This window comes from Dipodomys spectabilis, unplaced genomic scaffold (assembly GCF_019054845.1).
Source record: "Dipodomys spectabilis isolate Male_0828 unplaced genomic scaffold, ASM1905484v1 ptg000783l, whole genome shotgun sequence".
Classification (NCBI taxonomy): domain Eukaryota; kingdom Metazoa; phylum Chordata; class Mammalia; order Rodentia; family Heteromyidae; genus Dipodomys; species Dipodomys spectabilis.
The window spans coordinates 20,262,980-20,280,691 of record NW_024871460.1 but is presented as its reverse complement, the minus strand read 5'-3'; the positions used below and the strand labels follow the sequence as shown (position 1 = coordinate 20,280,691).

General features: G+C 36.7%; 1 protein-coding gene across 2 annotated transcripts in view; it reads left to right on the top strand.

The window, feature by feature from the left end:
• Positions 1-17,712, top strand: part of Vps13b (vacuolar protein sorting 13 homolog B) — a 505,216-nt gene that overhangs the window by 362,201 nt on the left and 125,303 nt on the right. For both annotated transcript variants that reach the window (XM_042673185.1, XM_042673186.1), the window contains exon 36: positions 315-722. In XM_042673185.1, coding sequence (XP_042529119.1) covers positions 315-722 — 408 coding nt within the window. The remainder of the gene's footprint in view (positions 1-314; positions 723-17,712) is intronic.

The following is a 17,712-nucleotide window of genomic DNA, read 5'->3' as shown; positions in this document are numbered from 1 at the left end:
TTTTTTCTATTGGAGAGAGAATGCCAGTTTCGGGTAAGTAACAGTAAAAACTGTAATGTCTGCTTCATTTTGCCTAAGGTGTGAGGGCAGAAGCAAAAGTGGAAATGATGGCCTTGATGGCCTTGATATCTGTGTGCAGCACTCCATGTATTAGGAACAATCACAGTGATGTAGCCTGATGGATCCAAAGAGAACGTTTCTTCAAGTAACTACATGGAAAGAATAGTTAGTAAAAGAAATACAACATTCTGGCATCAGAATGCATATCTTAAAAGAACACTCGGGTAATTTACCTGCCTTTTTTGTTTTTATAGCTGACATCAACTTGGATGTATCAAAGCCTTTGAAAGCAAACCTAAGTTTTACCAAACTGGATCAGATAAATCAGTTTTTGAAGAAGATAAGAAATGCACACAGCTTTGCACCTAGTGAAGAGACCTCAATTGTGTCAGATACTACATTGAACAAAGAGGAGCATCCAGTATCCAAATGTTGCCGTGGAAAATTGTCTACACCTAAAATTCATGGTTATGGAATAGAGAAGATTTCATTTCAAGAAAACATGTGGAATACAATTTCCTGCTTTCAAAAAATTTCTGTCCACACTACTCAAATTGTGGTCTCTATGGAAACTGTCCCCCATGCTGATAAACCATGTCTGTTAGCATCCCTATCCAACCTCAGTGGAAGCCTTAATGTCAGAGCAGCACAAAAAGCGCCTGGTAAGTTACAGATAAGGAAAGGAAGGGGTAGGGCTGAGGATAAAGGAGAAAGACAAAGCAATATCTATTTTTCAGATGTTGCTAAACATCTGAAAAATGTATTATTTTGAAGATTTATGTTAAAGAGAAATGAAAGGTTTTAAAAGCCATTAGAGATGGGGGTGTTTCTGGTTTGTGACCTTATGGCACAGATAGTTTTGTAACAAGTCCTTTGAGCCTATTATTTCAGTGCCCTTCTAAAATGCTTCTATCCACCTCTTGAGGCATATTCCTACCAGTGTCTTGATAACTTTCAGTTCCTAACTTCTTTTTATCTCAAGGTGCTATTGTGGAACAAAGGTGATTCAGGGCTTTTGTTTGTTTGTTTTTTGTCAGTCATGGGGCTTGGACTCAGCCTGGGTGCAGACCCTGAGCTCTTAAGCTCAAGGTGAACGCTTTACCACTTGAGCCATAGCTACACTTTTGTGTTTCAGGTTTTTGTGACTCATTAGAACAGTAGTTTTCAAAGTGAGATCTCAGTATCCACAGCAGTTTCACCTGGGACTTCACTGGTAATACGTATTCTTATACCCTACCCCAGCTGAAAGAGTCAGACTCTGGGCATAGAGCCCAGCAGTGTGTATTTCAGTAAGCCCTACAGGTGCTTCTGATACACTGCATTAAATAACTGGTAACAATTTATTTAAAAAAGAAAAATTGCTGGGGTGGCAGATATGCTATATCAAGTGTAACAGAAGCCAAAGTTCAACTCTGCAAGAATGCCATTGAAGCATTTTATCAGTTAGTAACACCTGGCAAGGAAAAAAAACTGTGCTTCTGTACCTAGCCCAGAAAAGAGGCCTAGCCAGCTGTAACTGAATGTCATTGATGGGTGGAAAGGTTAGAAGCTAACTGGTAGTGACATCTACATTTTTCTCTTCTGGTACTCGTAAGTTGTTAGGCACTTCTTTTACACTGTCAGAAAAGGTGGGCATAAGGAATGGGAGGAAGGGCAGAAAAGGGCAACACAGGTGGCAAATAAAAGTTTTCAATCAGGAAGTGGCCCTGTGGCTCAAGCAGTAGAGCACTCACCTTGAGCTGAAGAGCTAAGGGATAGCGCCCAAGCCCAGACTTCAAGCCCCACAACCGACAAAAAATAAATAAATAAAAATAAATAAATAAAAGTTTTCAATCATAGCAACTGCTACTGTAAAAGTGACAGGAAAATGCCAGAAATTTTGCTCTAAAAATAAAAGTGGTAAAAGCAAACCATCTTTTCCACTTTAATTTGTACAGGGAAATACATGAAGGAAAAGAGGTAGTGCAGGGGATAAAACGCTAAAATTATGTGCAGTTTAGTTGCTTACCAACAAGTAAATAAGGGGCAGCTGGAGTCTATATAATTTCATTTCATAAAGTCAATTTGGGTACAGTAGTTTAAGAGATAAAAGAAAATGCTTTATAGTTGAGAAGTATTAATTTTAAGCCAAGCATAGATGATTTATTTCTTTCTCACCAGAAATATTTGTGACCAAGCCAGCTAAAAAGCTCTGTAGTTTTTTATCGTCTTTAAAGTTTGAACTGAAAAATATAAGGTTCCTGGGACCTGAAAAACATTAAATACCAAAATACACTGCAGAAATACACTGCAGAATCTACTAAATATCCAGGAATAAACTGCAGCTTAGGCAGCATTGAGCTGGCTCCTGTGCCTTTTCCTTGTACCTTAATGAGAGCATAGAGAGTGCCCTAAGTAGAGCTCAAAGTGGAAGAACTTAAGCAAACTATATTCAAAGGCCTTTTCTTTTATCCTCATTGCTTTAAAATTTATTTTCTACTCATATTTTATAAACTTCTATTGGTGACTACCCTTGCTAAATGTTTTCATCTAAAATATAATTTAAAATCTTTCTCTGGCATTGAGCCAGACAAACTTTTTAGATTCCTTCTATTCGTTTTTTGTAACTTTTCTTCATACTAGAAAGACTACATGCCTTTTTTTTTCTTATACAGTTATGTTCTATGTCTAGTTAAACACAAAAATAAAAAACTATAGCTTTGACTAAGACATACTTGGTATAACCCTTCTGAGAAGTATTCAGCAAACATTCTAAAGTTTGTATTACATTAAATAAAAATTGAAGTCAACCATTTAATAGGAAAAATTTTATTATGAGACCATTACAAATACCAGATATTTTTCTACATTTCCACTTTATGTGACAGCATGCCCAAAACATCTTAGAAGATAAAATTAGCAAAGTAGTTACATAATTAAGTCAAATAGGATTGTATCAAGTTCTAGTTATTACTGAAGACTGGTTTCTAGGAAAATTACGGTAAGAGATTATTATGTAGCTTTGTGTTCATATGCATTTGTGTGCGTGTGCTAGTCCTGGGGCTTGAACTCAAAGCCTGGACACAATCCCTGAGCTTTTTTGCTCAGTTAATACTCTTATCACCTGAGCCACAGCTCCACTTCCAGCTTTGTGGTGGTTAATTTGAGATGAAAGTCTCAGACTTTCCTGCCCAGGATGGCTTCAAACCCTCAGCCTCCTGAGTAGCTAGGATTACAGATCTGAGCCACTGGTACTGGCTTACATAGCTTTTAAGCTATTTTTAAATAAAAATGAATGTAAGCTTCAGATGTTAATTTTCATTATGTAGTTAAGTATCTTAAAATTACATACTTTACAGATTGTATAAAACATAGGCAGTTGTATATGTATTCAGGTATAGGTACAATTTTGATAAGTGATTTTAAAATATCCAACACCAGTCCACATACACAAAACCCTTTTACCAGTAGTCATATTTCGTATTGTAGTTTTCAAATAACATCATTCTGCATTCAACCAAATTTTTATAGTACGTCTTTGAGCTCGATGCGGTTAATGTCAGATTTTTATAGGCTGAATCTAATACAGAAATACTTAACTGTGTCTTTGATTTTACAGTTTATATAACTATTGTGGCCATCTGCAACAGCTGCACTTTTCAAATTATTTGCTGGACCAAATTGAGCACAGTGACAAAAGTAGTCATCTCAGATGTACTATTAAACAGAGAAAGAAAAGGGAGCATTGCTTTGGTACAGTATAGCCATCTGCTATACAGATGTTATTGTATAGAATGACTTAAGATAAAATAATTGTAGAAAAATTTTCATTAAAACCTCAACAATTTGCACTTGTTTATTCAAATCTGCATAGCTCCCCAATGAGACAACACAGTTGGGGTTTCTTTGGTTCTCACTCACTTTCTCTTTGATCCTTTTTGATGTGCTGACTTTAATAAACATAGTCAAAAACACTGTGCAAAAAACATCATGGAAAAAACTACAAAGGAACAATTATAGCAGCAGAAACTACTCTAATCCCTAACTTACGCAAGCTATTTTTAGTGAAATATTTTTTTAACACTCTTTATGTGACAATGTTATATAAACAGGGAAAAATGGTCCTTTCCAGATGAATGTTAATTTAGGGGCTGAAATAGATTTGTAATGCTAGAGGAATCCTATGTGCTAAGTAATATTTAGAGAAACTCCACTGGGACTGTGTTACAGGCATGTTCTCTCACTTGTCAAAGGTACAAAAAAATACTGTGAGCTTGCCTAAGGATTATATTTTTATCATCTAAACTTTCATAAGCTTATGGAAATTTAAGAAATGTAATAAAGGGAATAACAAAGTAATGAACAAGAACATTAATGTTTTTCTCTAAACATTTTCAATACATTTAAATAATCTGAAATGTTTTCATGTTTACTAACTAATATTTTTGTATATATGTGCCAGTCCTGGGGCTTGAACTCAGCCTGGGTAGGGCTCCTGACTTTTTCTCAAGGCTAACACTACCACCTGAGCCACAGCTCTATTTCCAGCTTTTTGGTAGTTTATTGGAGCGAAGAGTCTCACGGACTTTACTGCCAAATCCTGCCTATTGAACTGAAATCCTCAGATCTTAGCCTTCTGAGTAGCTAGGATTATAAGCAAGAGTCACAGCACCCAGCTTATTAATTTTTTAAACTAAATATTTACAAATTATTTACTGAAATGGTTAAAAGAATACCTGATTCCATAATGTGAAACAAAATGAAATAGTTAAATGTTTTCCACTAACAAAAAAAATCCTCCAGTTCTTCTAAGCTTCCTGTATTATTTTGCGACCCTACACTGAACATTTTAAGGGACTTGATTCTTTTTTTTTTTTAACTCCACTCTGCAGATGCTTATGTAGCAGTGACTTACAATAACTGAACTCATAGTTCTGCTAGAATACTTATGTTTTCCCATGTGTCTGAGTAAAATGGCCCTAAAGTTCTGATTTTAGTAGATGTAATGCTCATATCCTTAAATTAATATATATAATATTGCATTAAATCCTGTGAGTGAATTTTCAATAACAAAATGAATCTCATCTAGAAATTGTCTTATATTTTGAAATACTTTAAGGTAGATGATATTCTTTTTCTATCCATTAACTCCATCATCTCATTCTACCAAATCTCTTTTTTTATGATTAGGTTCTGAGACTTAAACTCAAGACCTAGGCATGATCCCTGAGATGTTTTGCTCAAAGTTAGTACTCTACCACTTGAGCCACAGCTCCACTTCTGGCATTTTGGTGGTCATTTAGAGATGAGTCTTGTGGACTTTTGTTCCCAGGGTGGCTTTGAACCATGGTTCTTAGATCTCTGCCTTCTCTGAGTAGAATTATAAGCATGAGCCATCAATGATATCCACAATGTAATTTGGGGAGGGGAGTGTAATTTGAAGTATTATTCTGTAGAAACCCTAAGTATATAATTATAAATTCTGAGTTTGTGGCACATCTCTTTCCACAGGCAGGGTAAGAAGTGAACTGAATAGTTTAGCTCTTCATCAGAGTAAATTATGGTTCTGTTAGGCAAAGCTCCTTATATTTCAGCAAACAAGAGTACAAAATGGCTGAGCTGAAGCTGCTTTGCTCTTCCTCTGGGATACTTACATTGGCAACTTCCACCTCAACAGGGAAGAGGGAATTCGGATATGAAAAAGTTAATGACACAAAGGAAAAGAGCCTAAACTCTAAAATGCTGGGCCATTTTGAGAAAAGTTGGACCCTCCTCTTCATAAGGTGATCAGGGACTTTCCATTCAGGCACCACGCAGTAGGTTGAGCTCCTTTTATTTAGTCCCAAGAACTGTGTTTAAGTAACTTTCACTGCCCTGCTGCTGTCATCCAGATGTACTTATCTTTGTATATAAACAAAATGAGAGAAAGAAAGCACTGCCACATTATTTTCTGTGTATATAAAATGCATCTTCTCATGTGCACCAAATTCAAGACTAATAAAATGTAAAGAACCTAAAATTCCTTTTCATGTACTGAAAAGTGAAACCTGATCACTAATTGATATGAAATGGAGCTCTAGCTTTTCATTCCTAGTTAACTATGTTTCCTGAGGGAAATCCCTTAAGATATCCTCATACCCTTTGGATGCTGCAGAGATGCACATTAGCCTTGGGGGAAATAAAACATTCAATTAGATATGACTTCTTAAAATAATATGTTGCAATAATATGCCATTTACAACACCCCAAAGATGCTTGTTAATTTTTTAGAAGAAATAGCATCTCTCTAGTGCTTGAACAACTGGAAATGAATTTCTGACAGTAAAAGCCAGAGAACAAACTTAACTTTTAAGCAGCCACTAAGGACTGAAGTGGAAGTACTGCTTGTAGAAAGTTATACAAATTACTAACAAACCTTAATGAATATTGGGTGTGGGCATCAAAGTCCTGTCACTTTTGACACTGTGTCCCAACTAGCTTAAACCTAACACTCAAAGAAAAGCAGAGATCTCATTGGATCTGTAACATCTGGGATTTTATTTGTCATTTTGGCATACCTGGCAAGCGCAAAAGAAAGAGTAAAAAGGGATTATCTTGACAATGAAATGAGTTACTGAATATTGTGATAATGAAAAGCAGAAGAATTCTAATACCTTTCTATAGTCCCTGAGGTAGAGGTATGTTTATGGTTTTGCAAAAGTAAAATGTGGGCAGGCATAACAGATGGCCTAGAATTTGTGAAATCTAATACCCCCTCATCCCAGGACAGAGTACTACTATTAATCCTGGTTAGATTCCCTCCTATTACTTTATAACAACGTTCAAAGTTGCTACTGATGAACTGACATGTAACTCCTTTAGATTACTGTAGATTACTGATTTTTTTTCCACCTCTGGTAATTATTTTTCTCTATATTCTGATGAACTATCAAGACATTAAAAACAGCAAAATAGAAAGTTCTAAAAAGTGGATAGGAGATAAAAATATATATTATATATAGTATATGTACATATAGTTTTTAAAGAGTGATTCTTACTGCATAGCTCAGGCTGGTCCCAAACATGATTCACTTTTGTGCTTCCATCTCCTGAATGCTACAGTTGTGCAGCCACAGCTGACTACTACATCTTTTATTATGTGACATATATTCACTTTTCTGTGGTAGAGGGCTTTTCCATTTCTTATAATGTCTGTTATGTGATTATAGTTATTTAGGTACATTTTTAGTTCTAGTGCTTTACTATAGCTATTTTATATTCCAGCAGAAAGCTTTTAAACTAGGATAGCAACTCCAGAGATATAGAAGGTAACCATTGGGTTGCAACCTTGCTGTATTAATTTCAAGGCTACATGAAAAATGAAAACTTTCTAACAAGCAACAAACTTGAGCTATCAGAGCAATCTTCTGAGCTGGGTGTAGAGAACATGATGTACCTGCCCAGTCTTTCTAGAGGGAGATGAGCTCACATCAGAGAGATAGATAACCATCTCTGACTTTTTCTTCTGATTCATCACTGACCTGAACTCCATTTGAACCTTGTTAGACAAAAAACAAGTAGAATTCCTGGCTCAAACTATAAAATATAATTAAGCCCCTTTGAAACGATGTGTAAAAGAACATTGCTATACCCCCACTTATAACCACTACCACCACCACAACCAATAAAGTTAAATCAAGCACTGCCTGTAATGGATTAAAATAATAAATGTTCCTGGATTTCAGTGTTTGAAGTACTTGAAGAAAACAGGCTCCCAGCAGCCGGGGTAGCAGAATGTAGGAGAGACATTTATTAATGACGAGTTCAAGGATTTGGCCTGTTTAAGATCATTACTTTCTGTTTACCGTGTGTTACACATCTCTGTATTTTACACAGCCCACATGTGTCCACATGCAATAATGAAAAGCTTTTTTTAAAAAAAAAAGAATTCTTAATTGTATAAATATGGTCCTCCTGGGGAATATGAAGTCTTCGTAAGATTCTGCTCCCTTCTAACGAGAAATCCAGTGCAGTTATTATAATGTTCCATGAAAATTCACCTTTGAATCTTGTCTCTGTTAGTTTCTTTCTTGCTTTCAGTTTTAGTTACCAATTTCCAGACTTAATGTAATCTAACCTCAGGTTATATATTTTAGAATGTTTTCTTATAATATTAGCACAGTGTATCAACCTATGTATGATAGGGGAAATGATCAGCGCTTCTTTATTCTAGCTCTAACAAAGATATGATAAAGAGCCATTTCTCAAGATTTAAGTTCTTTCAGAAAAAGACAAACCAATAGGAGCTTCATATATTCTTATATCTAAACAGTGTTCTTTATGAGTTTTTTTTTTCTTTTTTGGTCAGTTATGGGGCTTGAACTCTGGGCCTGGACACTGTCCCTTAGCTCTCAGCTCAAGACTAGCGCTCTACCACTTAAGCCACAGCGCCACTTCTGGCTTTTTCTGCTTATGTGGTGCTGGGGAATTGAACCCAGGGCATGAATGCAAGGCAAGCACTCTACCACTGAGCCACCTACTCAGCCCTAAACAGTGTTCTTTGGACAGGAGAAAAGGGGGCCTTTGAAACAACAGCAATACTATCAATTAACATAAAGTTGTCTCACTGAGAAAAGTGATACTGTGAAAAAGTTCTTGCCTGAGTAGTTAATTCCTACAGGTTTTTTTTTCTTAGTTGTCTATGAGGTTAGTACTCCAGGAAATGGACATTAATTTTCAGAGCCCCAGCCTATGACTATAGAAGTAGAGAAGGTTAGAAGTAAATCTTGCCCCCTCTGTTGAGTTTCTGACAGCATTTAGTTTGCCTGTGATCACAATAGATTCCCCTGTTATCCATATATTGCCAGTAGGCTGTATATTAGGAAGGTGTCTGAGTGACTGAAGGTAATGAGTGACTGAAAACACATCTCAGACATTCTTTTATACTCTAGCTGGTCCTCTGGATCTATGGCTATGATGACATGACATGCCAAAGCTGTACAATTGAGCTGGGCAGAGGCATTTATTTAAAACCCTGTTACTAATTGGAAAATGAAATTACTAAGACCTAACTAATAGTGGTAGCTTTTTAAATAATATATAATAAAAGTACAGTCATGATGCATTTTTACTATCATTATTAACTTCTCAAAATATGTTTTATTGAAAATATAACAAACATTTTAAAAAACTTTACCATCATTATTCATTTTGAATTTCTAAAACTTTCCCCAAGTTATGTAAAGAAATGACTTGTATCTCTAAGGAATTAAACCAATATAATATTTTAGGATTCCATCAGTGAAGATCCAAATATTTGTCTTTTCTCATTCTTCCTCTTAATTATTTACTATATAACCAAGTTTTTTTTATTTTTATATTTAAGTAGTTGTACAAGGTCTTCCAATTCTGCAAACGTATAAAACAATGTAGTGTTTGAAGGAAGCTGGCAAAATCTGCATCACAGCCCTGCAACATATTGGCCAGCTAATTATGGCAAAATCTGCTCCCATATCTTATCTCCCAAATGAAGGCAAGAATAATCCACAGTACTGTCTGGAAGACTAGATGACATAATCACACGGAGTACCTTACAAATTGCTTGATACAAACTGAGTACTCTCAGTTAATACAAATCCTCATATCTTGTTTCCCTCCATTTCTCAACAGAATCACATCACTTGAATGCTGAAGTCATAAATCTTTATGACTTTATTTTCTTTATTTTCTTTTTTTCAAGAGCTCTTTTTTTTTTTTTTTTTTGCCAGCCATGGGGCTTGACCTCTGGGCCTGGGTGTTGTCCCTCAGCAATGCAGCTCAAGGCTAGCACTTGTCCAGCTTTTTCTGTTTATGTGGTTCTGAGGAATCAAACCCAGGGCCTGCCTCATGCATATGAGGCAAGCACTCTACCACTGAGCCACCTTCCCAGCCAAAGAGCCCTTTTTACCCTTTTCCCCATAGACACTATTATATAAATACCTTACATTTGAGACTAAAACAGGTAACAACACCAGTGTAACACCATAGTAAGTTAAAAAAAAAAAAAAAATTGATACATCTCCAACCCTGTTACAATCAGCTCTATGACCTTGTAGGTTCTTTAAGGTACTATAATTATCTCATAGATCATCATTACTATATAAGATTCCTTGAGTGTCAAGGTACTTTGGGTTGAAGTCCTCTAAGCTAGTTTTAAATGCCTCCTAGAGTAAAGTATGAAGGTGTTAAAGTGATTTGCCCAGGGTTAGTCAGATAGAGTGAATTTCTCATGGCCATTTGTCTTTCTATTATATCTGTCTTTACCAACTTAGATTACAGAGGGTGCTGGTGGCTTTTGCCTACTCAAGAAGTTGAGATGTGAGGATCATACTTTGAAGCCAGCTAGAAAAGTCCATGAGACTCACATCTCCAATTAAGCATCAAAGGCTGAAAGTGAAGGAGTAACTCAAGAAGTAGAGCACCAGCCTTAGGTAAAATGCCAAGTGAGAGCATGAGGCCTTTAGTGCAAGGCCCCATACCAGCACAAACTAAAAAGAAAACAAGCCTGGATTGTATAGATCAGGACTTGTTTCTAAGCCATTGCAGTAAATGACTTAGCAACTCATTTTGCTTTCCTTATGTTGTTGTTGGCAGTGGCAGTATTGATTTTAGGGCTTCATGCTTTCTAGGTAAATGTTCTACCACTTTAGGCATACCTACATTCCTTTTACTTCCACTTATTTTGGGGATTAGGTGAGCATCATTTTTTGTCCAGACAGCCTAGACTTCAGCATAAATTATACTTCCCACTGTAGCTGGGATTATAGACACATATCTTCCATATCCAGCTACGTCTGATGAGATGGGTTCTTACAAAGTTCTTATCCTGGCTGACCTGGTACCACCATCCCCCTGATCTCAGCCTTTCAAGCATCTAGGATTACATAGCCATGACTGTAATCAGTCAGGTCTTGATTACACTTGTAATCAGATGTACAATTCCTGACCTCATTTTGCTTTGACCATTGAGTTTATACCCATTTTCCATCTTTGTAAACAACTAATACAATTGGTATAGCAGAAGACCCTTTTTTTGCTATTTTTAAGTATGTTTACCATTATTTCCCTCTGTAACAGGTTTCAGTTTGCATTTGGGTGTGCAGGTCTATTTTTTTTTATCATAGCCAGGTGATTTAATCAAGTTTATTCTTTGAATAAACTGGCATAACTGTAAAAACAGCATAGAATGGTGGGAAAGAAAGAGGCAAAGCATATCCTGTTACCCCTTGTTAGTTTTTGTTTTCTGGCGTCATGTTTTTAAACACTTAACATGCACACAGACACATGCACACACATACTTTGTTCTTAGTTAAGGACCAAGTATAAGTGGCCAATTTGGTAGATATTTAACCTTTCATAAGGAATATCCATGTTAGTGTTTTAAAAATTCCTCTTTTTGTCTCTTGTTATTTTTCTGTTTTCTTATGTTCAAAATATAGGGCTGGAGTTAGATGAAAGATCCAACTTTTAGTCCTCGTGAGGACTGGATAAGAATCCATAAAGTTCTGCATATAAAAAGTCAGAAGGGGGCTGGGAAGGTGGCTCAGTGGTAGAGTGCTTGCCTTGCATGCCTGAGGCCCTGGGTTCAATCCTCAGCACCACATAAGAAAAAAGAAAAAAGCCGGAAGTGGCGCTGTGGCTCAAGTGGTAGAGCGCTAGCCTTGAGCTGAAGAGCTGAGGGACAGTGCTCAGGCCCAGAGTTCAGGCCCCACGACCAGACCCAAAAAAAAAAAAAGTCAGAAGGTTCTTAAAAGAGATACATGCTGGTGGATGGGCCACCCATTTGGACTCTCATTTTATGACTAGATTGTTGTTACTATATTGAGGAGTATTGTCAGCCTTTCCAGATTGAATTAGATGAAGGAACAAGAAATTGAAATTTTTAGTTCCTTTGAAAATCTGCTGATTTGTTTATGGGCGATACTTTTTAAAGTGGTTTTTTTTTTGTTTTTTTTTTCTCCTCACCTATTTGAATCATCCCAATGTTTCACTCTTAACACAGGTTGGCTTCTGGGTGTTTCTTAACATATGCTTCCTGATTTTCTAGTAGCCTAAGATTACTTCCAGCTGCATTAAAAAAAAACTGATTATGCTTTCCTAGCACATGTCATCATGGAGTACTGCTTCTAATGATATACAGAAGCTTGATCTAGATTGCATTTTGCTAAGTCAGCATGTACAGAGCGGGAGCTCTACTTGGAGTCTAGTAGATACTGATGATGTTGGGCTGGCAGTATTTTGTAAATGTTTTCCAAAACAAATGGTTTGCATTTATTAGTCTTCTGAAGAAGTATTTTAAAGGTCATGAAACTATTTGTTCTTTGAACTAAGTTTTTATATTCAATGAGAAGTATCTCAGTATGCAAACAAAGCAAGATCTTCTTATCACACTAGTTGTTTCTGAAATTATTTCTCAATGTTGCTACACTTCATTTAGTCTAATTAAATATCTTCCATTAATTTACTGAAGCTTAAATTAAAAAATGTAAACACACATTTTTGAAAGAAGTCAATAATAGAAAAAGCCAGTAAGAAAGCATTCACTTAAAAAAAAGTAGAAACACATTTACTAAATGCAACATTGGTCCCCGTATAGGAAAAAAGACACTAAACACAAAATAATGAGACTCAAAAAGGTCTTTAAAATAGTCGTAGTATATAATGTTAATTTAGTATTTGTTGACAATTTTACTCATTGTACATAAATTATTAATATTAAGAAAAACTGGATAGAGGCCTGGCACAAGTGGCTCAAGCCTATAATCCTGTCTACTCAGGAAGCTGAGATCTGAGGATAATGTTGTTCAAAGCCAACCTGGGCAGGAAAGCTCATAAAACTCATCTCTAATATAAAGTCTCAAAAATCTGGAAGTGGCTACTGTGGCTCAAAGTGATAGATCACTAGCCTTGAGTACAAAAGCTCAGGAACAGCACCCAGGCTCTGAATCAAGCCCCAGGACCATCACAAAAAAGAAAAACTGGGTAGAAATATTGTTTGCTGAAATCTAAATTTTATTTCAAAATTTGAAGTTCTTAGAAATAATTTGAGTAGAGTATGGCTGGGGAACACCTGTAAACCCAGCATAAGAAAGGCCAGGATAGGGGCTGGGAAGGTGGCTCAGTGGTAGAGCACTTGCTTTGCATGCTTGAGGCCCTGGGTTCGATTCCTCAGCACCACATAAGCAGAAAAAAAAAGCCGTAAGTGGCGCTGTGGTTCAAGTGGTAGAGCACTAGCCTTGAGCTGAAGAGCTGAGGGACAGCGCCCAGGCCCAGAGTTCAGGCCCCACCACCGGACCCAAAAAAAAAAGAAAGGCCAGGATAGAAGCATTGCAAGTTTGAGCCCAGCCTGAGCTTCATAGTGAGATGCTGTTTCAAAAATTAAAAAAAAAAAACAAGCAGGGGTAGCTCACACTTCTAATTCTAGTTACTCAGTCAGCTATCACGGTTCAAAGACAGTGCAGGCAGGAAAATTTGTGAAACTTTTCAATTAACCACCAAAAAGCCAGAAGTGGAGCTATTACTCGTGTTAGAGTGCTAGCCTTAGCACAAAAGCTCAGGGACAGCACCCAGACCTTGAGTTCAAGCCCCAGGACTGGCATTGAAAAAAAAAATCAAAAAACAACTGGATGACCAGTGGATCATACCTGTAATAGTAGTATCTACTCAGGAGGCTGAGTCGTGAGGAGGGTGTTTCAAAGCCAGCCCAAGCAAAAAAGTTGGCAAGAATCTATCCCTAATAAACCAGCAAAATACCTGAGCTGGAAATGTGGACATTTCAAGTAAAATTTTAGAGACCCCATGTCAACAAGCAAGTCAGGTTTGGTGATTCATGATGGACCCTACCTTAAAAATAACTAAAGCACAAAGGGCTGATGTCATAGCTCAGGTGGGAGGATGCCTCTCTAGTGAGCACACAGCAAGGCCCTGGGTTCAGACTCACCAAAAAAAAAAAAAAAAAAGAATGGAAAAAAAAAGAGTGAAAGAGAGACCTAAGAGAAAGGAGGAGAAAGGTGAGGGGAAGGAGACAGGTCTCATATCTTGGCAGGTATGAATTATTTGGCACACTTTGGGTTTCAGGTGGCCATAAAACACCTCAAATGGGTTGAGCAGTTATGGTGAAAACTTGTTGTTAGGCATGGCAGAAGCCATTAGGTCTCTCTTTATGTGTTACTAGCATCAGCCTCAAGCTCTACTTGGTAGCTTCTAGCAGGACAAGGACCTTCCTGTTCTTAACTTGAAGACCAAGCAGAAAGAAAGATCTATTTCCCAAAAGTTTTTCTTGAATCTCATGCCCATCCATGGGTAGCTCAGTTGCAAGCTCTCTGAATCTTGTGCATCTTCCTGCCCTCCTTGCTCACTTGAAGCTGGCCCGCTTCCTTCTTCTTGTCCAAACTCCCAAACTTCTACCTAATTCTATGCCACTTTCCCCAAGATTGCAGCTCCTACCTGATATAGTTTGAATATCTCCCAAGTCTATGTTGGTTAAAGGTTTAGTCCCCAGCATGACACTATTGTACAGTGGATCTTTAGGATCTATGGCCTTGTGAAATGTGTATAAGTCATAGGATCATGATTTTAAAGGGAATCATGAATTCCCAATCTCTTGCTCATTCTCTTTGCTTGTTGTTTATGAGGAGAGCAGTTTTGCTTCACAATTTGCTCCCACTATGATGTGCTGCCCACCATAGGTCCAAAAGAATGAGGCTAAGCAGTCTAGAACCTCCAAGTCTAAGCCTAGATAAATCTTTTATTTTTATAAGTTGATTATATTTGATATCTTGCTATAGTAATGCAGAACTATGTTTTGTCTCCTGAGATTTCCAGTTTCCCTTCTCTCTGCCCAAGCCAAAAAACAAAAACAAAAAACAAAACTGTATGACAAGGAAGAAATGTTCATGAATTCAGTACTGCTTACAGGGTCACCAAGGTTGTCAAGAGTTATTTATTTGTTATAGTAAAAATTCGATTCTATAATTTTATCATTTTGGTACTTGATTTTTAGACAAAAACTTCAAGCTAATTTAGCTAGTGTATTGTGAGTATTTTGAAGTACTTTCTACATAGTAGAAACAAGTAAAAACAATTTGCATGTATAAGTTTTATCGAGACAGCTTTTATCATATGCTTACAAATATTATTTTATAGATAAATACTGATAAAATGAAAAAATAATTTCATTTATCAGTGTGCTTCAGATAACAAGTGAAGCCCTATATCTGGTTTTTGTTGTTGTCGTTTTGGGTTTCTTTCTTTTCTTTCTTTTTTTCTTTCTTCCTTTCTTTCCTTTTCTTTTTTTTGGGGGGGGAAGGGGAGTACTAGTACTGGGGCTTGAACTCTAGGCCAGCTTTGTTACTCAAGACTGGCACTCTACCACTTGAGCTACAGCTCCATGTCCATCTTTTTGGGTGTTTAATTGGAGATAAGAGTGTCACAGACTTTCCTCCCAGGCTAACTTTGAATATCAATCCTCTGATCTTGGCCTTCTGAGTAACTAGTATTACAGGCATGGGCCACCAGTGTCCAAAGGCAACAGAAATGTTTACTTCTAGTAATGTTTAAGAAGCAAAGTAAATAATGATAGCATTGGATTATGACTCATAAATGAATATTTAAGATCCTAAACTAATATAAATAAGAAGTAGAACTAGTAAGTGAGGTTGATCCACAGTTCTAATAAGAAAAATAGGAAGCCATCATTATCACACATAACTGCTAACATTAATGGGTTAAAGTTTGGTGAAAATTAGACTATTTGGCTTAATCTCCAAAGATATTCTCTCTCTCTCTCTCTCTCTCTCTCTCTCACACACACACACACACACACACACACACACACACAAACACACACACACCCCTAAGGAGTTTATTATTTATTGAAGAAAAATAGTAACTTTACAGTATAAAATATTACAAGCAATAAAACAACAGCATCCCACACCCCATTGTTAGGAATTAAGAGAATTACTGTTTTGATACCCTTGCCAAAAATACATAACTTTATTTTACTCGTGAGAAAGCATCAGAAAAACCCAAATTGACAAAGGCTTTACAGACTAATTGAAGTGGACTATTCATAAGTCTCAAAGATCTTTACTTAACAGTAATATGTGTTATGTATATATAGACATATACATACATATATATGTGTATGTGTGTGCATATAAACATACAGATATATATCAATGGACAGAGATGGCATATCAGCATGATTGCACTGTTTCTATTCTAGTCACATAGCTACATGAAGGGCATATGAGAGCACAGTATTTTTTCTACTTTTATATAAATCCAAAGTTATTTCAAAATAGAAAATTTTTATCTGGGTATGATTGACACATGCCTGTCATTCCAGCTTCTCAGAAGAAGAGATGGGGGCGGGGGGAGTGTCAAAAGTTTAAGGTGTGTGGGCAATGAAACATGATCTTAGAAGCAAAATTCAAACAAAAGGGCTCAAATGCGGCTCTGGAGAGAGAGTGTTTTCTTAGCATATACAAAGCCCTGGGCTTTTTAATCCCTAGGGCTGAAAAAGAGAGGGCAAGGAGAGGGGAGGTCAAAAGAGGGAGAAAGAAAAGAAAGACAAAAAAGACGAAGGAAGGAAGGAAGGAAGGAAGGAAGGAAGGAAGGAAGGAAGGAAGGAAGGAAGGAAGGAAGGAAGGAAGGAAGGAAGAAGAGGAGGAAAGAAGGGAAGAAGGGGAGGAAGAGGCACTAGTGGTTTATGCCTGTAATCTTAGCTTCTAAGAAGGCTGTGATCTGTAGGATTGTGTTCAAAGACAGCCCAAAAAGAAAAGTGTTAGACACTCCATCTCTAATTAACTACCAAAATACTGGACTGGAGGCATGGTTCAAGGAGTAGAGTGCCAGTTGTGAGCAAAGAAGCTGAGTAAGAACACAAGGCCATGAGTTCAAGCCCAAGCACAGGCACAAAAAGGGCAGGGGGAAATCTAGAAAATTATCATTTTCTACATAGTTGTACTGAATTAAGCCTGTTTTTGTAATACCATTATTATAATTTCTAGGATGAATTAGTATTTTTTGTTTAGCAAATATTTACTGGTTAACAGGAATTCTAATGCACTGGTGTAGGGAGTTATGACATAGGTGAAAGACTCCATTAATAAAAGTGTTTTGATTTTTTTTTTTAGCTTATCTGTGGTGGTGGTCACTTCTATTCTGTAATTAAATGAAACTTACCTTTGAATTAATTGTAGAAGTGAAGTGGAAGTTTCAGTGACACAAACTGATTTCCATGACAAAAATGAATTTCTATCATAATTTTTAAAATAAAAATCAGTGCTAGCAGTTTTGCAGATATGGGAGGATCAATCCTCCCTTCTGTGGAGGATTAAAAGTTGTATAGCTTATTTCTGCTCTAGAACATTCAACATATATGCACTTTTCAAATCTCTACAGAATTGAAAAGTCAATGTGGGTATTACTTTAAAACATGTGTTTACTGTGGGTCTAAGGTGTTTTTTAATCTTTCATCTTTTTGAAGGCTCAAATAGCTTTAAAAAAATAAGCTCTGAGCATTACAAATGTGGTCTGTTGAAATTCAATATTCACAATGACAATTTAGAATATGAGCTTCTTGGGAGGAAAGTGAACTCACCATTCTTAACTCCATCTAAATATCTTTAAATGTGCTGTTGCTTTTAT